Raw genomic sequence first — 5,934 nt, 5'->3', positions numbered from 1 at the left:
ACCTGCCAGTTGCGTTCTTGACTGAGAGAAGAACTGCAAGGAATGAAAATGAATATTAACCATATGGGCTGCTTTCAAGTGGGAGATGCTGAAAGACAGTGGCCAAAAGCTTTTGATTATGCAGCTAGCAGCCCAAATCCATATTTTCCCCATGTTATATCAAACATAAAGGTTCATTGGTAGTAGAAAAATGAATACAAGTAAAACCTATGTTCTGTTGCATGACATATATCAGCAGAGATCAGAAAGACCAATCATAGCAATGATCATGTTGAGTGATGCCATTGGCATGCCAGACTTTTGAGAGAATGGCCTACGGGTAAATAGCCCAACTTTTCTTGGACTGTTCTTGAACAACCACCCATTGTTAGGATATTGCGCCTGTCTTCCAGATCAAATAAGCAATGTGATCTGCAAGCAATCATAAGCATGTTTGACTTAACAAAAATCAGCATAGGTGTGTTTACATTTCCCAACAAAGAATTGCACTCTGTTGGCAGGTAGCTTAAGGAAATTTTATTTGAAGCTTAATAACACAATGGCAAACTAGATTTTTTTTTCCCTCTTAGTTTGGTTTACAGCATACATAAGTCAGATGTTGCAGTTAAATGCTTTGCAAAAGCTCCATTCTGCTTTATTTTTCATTTCGATTCAGGTAGCTTTCGATCTTCTTTTGTCCCTTCTCTCCTTCAGTTAGACTTGCCTGAAATACACATTGATGACAATTATACATACATTCAACATTTCAAAATTATTTTAATTGAGAAGTACACCATTTTGAGCTTTTAATACATTTGTTAGGTACCAGTGGTTTTCTTAGCATTGTAAAGATATTACAACTCAGTGTTGACAGACTCAAAATAGAAACAGATGCAAAAAGGAAAGAGAAAAAGTAACAGGGAAGAAAAAAGTAAATCAGGCAATAGCATTTCCTTCTCTGGCTGACATAATGTTCAGATTGGTCTGTCTTTTATCAGAGTCCTTAGGAGGCAGGATCAAAAAAAAAAAAGTAAGATTTCTTCTGAGCTTTGAAATCACCGTTTTTCACATTAGCCTCTAGTTGTCCCATCGTGCTCAGTGGTTACTTTAAAGAACTTTTTTTAAAAAGGTAAAGGTTTCCGCTGCCTTGTTGTGTCTGACTTTAGGGTGTGGTGCTCATGTCTGTTTCCTAGGCAAGGGAGCTAGCATTGTCCGAAGAAGCTTCCATGGTCATACGGCTGGCATGACTTTATGCCGATAGTGCACAGAATTCTGTTACCTTCCCTGGGGGTACCTATTTATCTGTTTGCATGCATATGAAATACTAGGTTGCAAGAATTGGAGCAAGAACAGGAGCTTACTCCATCCTGTGGTACTTGGGTCTCAAAACAAGCCCAGTGTTTTAACTACTAAGCCACCACACCCTAATTTAGTCTTTGTCTTAGTTAACTTAGCTAACTTAGAACTTGTAGGAATCAGTGCTCAGTCATTGCAGGGTGCAGATATGGCTGACTGCTTTCGCAGGGTTTATTGCCTTATATACAGGTATTCAAATAGCATAAAGTAAGATGGCATCAGCATAGCAACAACGGTTCTATTGGTGAAACCCCTTGCCAATCCTTAAGAGGCCCCAGCCAGGGAACAGTTTCTACCACATCCTGTTGATGTAACCAGGCTGATATCATGTGCCAACCTGGGGTAGTTTCCCACATTGCCATGGTGATGTGAATGGATGAGATCATGTAGAGAGAGAAGAGGCACGCAGGCGTTGGAAGGGCAGTTTGCTGCTCACGACCTCTATCTGGCCCCCATCCCTACAAGAACTTAGACTTAGTTTTATTTGTTTCTCCTTCTCCGAGACTAGAGGAATATTAAGCTTCAAATAAAATGTCCTTAAGCTACCTGCCAAAAGAATGCAATTCTCTCTTGGGAAATGTAAACACACCTATGCTGATTTTTGTTAAGTCAAACATGCTTATGATTGCTTGCAGATCACATTGTTTATTTGATCTAGAAGTCAGGTGCAATATCCTAACAATGGGTGATTGTTCAAGAACAGTCCAAGAAAAGTTGGGTTATTTACCCATAAATCTGAGAGAATTTTCTCTCAAAAGTCTGGCATGCCAATGGCATCACCCAACATGATCATTGCCATAATTGGTCTTCACCTTTTTTAAATAAAAGATAATTGCTAGTTTTCTCATCTATTTTAAAAAAAGATTTAATTGGCATTCTCCTCAGCAATATTTTGAGCTTCAGATTACTATAGAGAGTAAGAAAGATGACCTTGATGGAGAGACTCTAGCTCCATTACCAAAACAACAAAGAGAAAAAAAAACTGTCTTAGGTCCACAACACATAGAAAATATTCAGAAGAGATTCAGATATGCATCTCACTACTTCACAGGAATATAGGAAGGGGAGAAGATACAGCACAATCAGATTTGCAAAACTCGGTTTCTACAGCCCATCTCAATAAAGGGAGTTCTAGCCTTCCTGTGGTGGTGATTTCCTAGTCTCATCAACCTGACACGGCTGACAATTACATCCTTAAATCACTGGAACAGAAAATAATGCAAAGTTGAAAATAACATTTAAAAGAGAGCTTACCTGTACGAACACTTTTCAGTCCTCTAAGTGTGAAATGCTGGCGTGGCACATTGCATTCAAAGGGCTGCATCTCCCCAACTTTGCCCACCTCATTTTCAATCTGCGATGGAGAAAAAGGACTCGGATGAATCGGTCCGAAATGATGGAAAGTCAGTTTTGCGATGGAAACTTCAGAGGCTGTGCGGTGGAATCGTTTAGTGTCTCTTTCCACATTTGGAAGATAATCAGTGGGACATACTCAGGTGCTCCAAGTACCTTCCAGCAGTAGCATGTGAGCAACATCTCCTGTTCTGATAGAGTTTCCAAAGGAAAGCTCATAGAAGAAAACTGGTGCTTAGTTGCCCTATTGCAGAAACTGAACTTCTCCTACAGAAATATCCCTAGATGGAAGAAACTGGTTCACATTATTAGATGCCCCCTCCAGCGATAGTTCTGTCCCTTATAAATTAATACTAGAAGTCCCTTGACCTTTAGGGAATAGAAACATCCAATTTTATCATGGGATGGATCCAACACATCACATAGTGTGGTTCAAATATTTTTCTTAGTTTATCAAAACAGAAAAATGAAAATAATGGGAAAATAGGGGAAGAGGAAAAAGTGTGGGGAAAGGGGGAAAATAAAAAAAAAAGCTTCTGACTCTTTGTGACATAGTAGAATAAGGTAATAACATACAACCTTGACTTTTTATGTTTACATAATAATATATACATCATTTCTATAATGACGAACCTATCTAATCAGCAAAACCCAAAATCAAAGTTTCATTTTTTTTCCATCTCAAGCACAAAGTTTAAAAGTGGTTTCCAAGAAGAAATAAAATTAATTGTATTATTTTCTTTAATCAAAGTAGTCAGTTAAACCATTTCTCCTAACTAACTCTATCAACCTTGGCAGCTATTTGTCCATTGTGAGAATCAAAGTATCCTTCCTTTTGCATTAAGTATTCTTGCTGCTGTCTGCATATACTGTGTAACATCAACGTGCCAATTTTTTTCCCCAACTTCTTTATCCATTAAGTCTAAAAGAAAAATATCTGGATTTATCTTTATAGTCACTTGAAGAACCTTCTGTATTAAGATGTGAATGCTACTCCAATATTTCTTTGCATTGGCACATGTCCACCATAAATGTCAAAACATCACATCATAATGTGATTGAAATTACCAAAAACTAACTTACCTCTTGGAAGGAATCCCTTAGGTTTTCCACGTCTCTCTTCCCACCAGGTTGGAAGCCATATGACCAATGTTGGGCAAAGCAGATTGATAAAGAGAAGAGCAGCAGGAAGAAACTTGAAATTAGCATCCTAGTCTTCTGCATTTTGTCACAATCTGGAGACCAAGAAGGAGCTCTGCTAATGCAGAAGAAATGAAATAAAGAAAAAACTTAACATGTTTCTCTGGATAGTTATTATTGAAGATGCCAACATGCATTGTGCATATGCTATAGATTACCTGAACTGGTGGTCAAAGATGAAAGTGGATCCTCTGAGATCTTCTTTGGTGTGGGATAATGTGCTTCCTTGCCTTATAAATATCTCACTTCTCCATCTTTGACGCATTTGCCCCAGGCAATCACATTCCTAACTGTCTCACGCTGACTATAATTGTGGTCTTATCTAAGTCATAATGAGAAGAAAGGATTTGGACACCCTTCCAAAAGGGTGGTAAAAGCTGGTAAACACAACTGATCTTTTCTCTTTAAAAGCCTTTCTTGAATCTGGAAGTTGAGTCATGCCAATTGGATTTCTTTTCTTTGTTAGTTTGAAATATTTCCCTGCTTATCCAAGTAGCTCCTCCAGACTGATTCAACTTCCAAGCAACTCTACTTTGATGACCGAGAATCTTCATCAACAAACTTTCTTGAGAGATATTATACAAACTGAGACATGCTAAATAAATCCAGATGATTTTAGTAGTATAATGGGGAAGTCTTTTTAATGAGCAACTGGTTTGTTTCAAAAGTCTTGGCCTTTGGATCTATCTGTTCAGAAGATTGAGAAGGAATGATAGAGCTGCAGTGGTGCTTCCATCGTTGGGTATCAAAAATAGAACCTTTGAGTCTAGAGGTTCAGGAGAAAAACTTTCTCAGAAGCATCCTCAAAGATCCTACCATATTCTTCTGTTCCTATCTTATAAATGTATTGCATTTTTATATCTGTTGCTGGATGTACTGTATACCATCCCCTTTTTTATCCCTGCAGTAACCCTGTGTGGTACCTTCAGCAACATAGAGTGTGTAACTGACAGAAAGACATCTGTGAGTTTCCATGGTCAAAAATAGATTCGAATTTGATCCTTCTCAGTTTTACTCCAAAACCTTAACCACTTCACCACGTTAGATGATGTATATCTAGATTGTTGTTCGTCCATCGATTTCAATGAAGACCTTGACATCTTGTGGGTTATGGGCCATCAACGATGTGTCCGTAGGTGGCTAATAAGACCGATATTAGCATGGAATGTTCTGCCACATACTGAACAAAGAAATGTAGACACTGTTACTTCAGCATTTGCAGCTCTGGCTTTGCGGAGTGCTCGCTTTTCTTGTGCCAAGATTGTCCTTCTGTGTTCATATGTCCGGCAGCCCTGGTACACCAAGGTGCGCCATGTCGGTCGATCATGCGCCAGAAGTTCCCAAGAGATGGTGTTAATATCCAGGGACTTAAGAGAGGCTTTCAACATGTCTTTGTATCGCTTCTTTTGTCGCCCCGTGCGATCGCTTTCCTTGAGACAGCTCACCATAGAAGAGCTGTTTAGGGATGCGATGATCTGGCATCCTTACAACATGGCCTGCCCAGCGCATCTAGATAAGCTGTTAAGAAAACCAGATAAATAGAAATCTTTGAGGACCACCAGTCCCACCTAAGCACTGAAGACCTTTTTAATATGATGACAATGCCAAAAAGATGGCAAAAACTGATTGTAATATCTTGAGGCCAAATAGGAACCATACAAGAACCCATTTGCAAGAAGTGTACTAGGGACAGCCAGCATCTTTCTGAAAGAATTAAGAGTGACATTGAAAGGAGAAAATATACCTTTATGAAGTGATGCATAGAATGGAACAAGATGCAAGAACGGAGCGTTAACAATAGAAGGATCAAGCTCAATTCTGGAAGAACTGATTTTTCACATAGTGAGAAGTTCCTCACTAAAGAAAATAAACATGGATAACCATATGGCAGTGGTTTCCAAATTCTGAAATGTAAAACTGTTTCTTCCCTATGTAAAATGGCTTACAAAGGTTTATAGAGTCCAGAATACCAGCTATGGAAGAGGCAGTCTATCAGTGTATCATTAATCAGTCTGGTTGATACAATAATGAGGAAACTGGATGTTT

General features: G+C 38.7%; 1 protein-coding gene across 2 annotated transcripts; it reads right to left on the bottom strand.

Moving 5' to 3' along the window:
- Positions 1-501: 501 nt before the first annotated feature.
- On the bottom strand, positions 502-4,996 carry GNRH1 (gonadotropin releasing hormone 1). 2 transcript variants are annotated; one of them, XM_039354194.1, is made up of 4 exons: positions 4,047-4,996; positions 3,772-3,943; positions 2,590-2,689; positions 502-703 (listed from the first exon to the last, which is right to left on the bottom strand). In XM_039354194.1, exons 1-4 carry the CDS (start codon positions 4,151-4,153, stop codon positions 690-692), a joined length of 393 nt encoding a protein of 130 aa, XP_039210128.1. In that variant the 5' UTR covers positions 4,154-4,996; the 3' UTR covers positions 502-689. The 2 variants fall into 2 exon arrangements, with proteins under 2 accessions (XP_039210128.1, XP_039210127.1); XM_039354193.1 differs by lacking the exon at positions 502-703 and having other exon boundaries at positions 2,466-2,689.
- Between the last annotated feature and the right edge of the window lie 938 nt (positions 4,997-5,934).

This window comes from Crotalus tigris, unplaced genomic scaffold, assembly GCF_016545835.1.
Source record: "Crotalus tigris isolate CLP2741 ecotype Arizona unplaced genomic scaffold, ASM1654583v1 scf7180000018549.3470463, whole genome shotgun sequence".
In the NCBI taxonomy this organism is placed as follows: Eukaryota; Metazoa; Chordata; class Lepidosauria; order Squamata; family Viperidae; genus Crotalus; species Crotalus tigris.
Note: the sequence above shows the minus strand (reverse complement) of the source record. Positions and strands in the feature narration are given on the sequence as shown.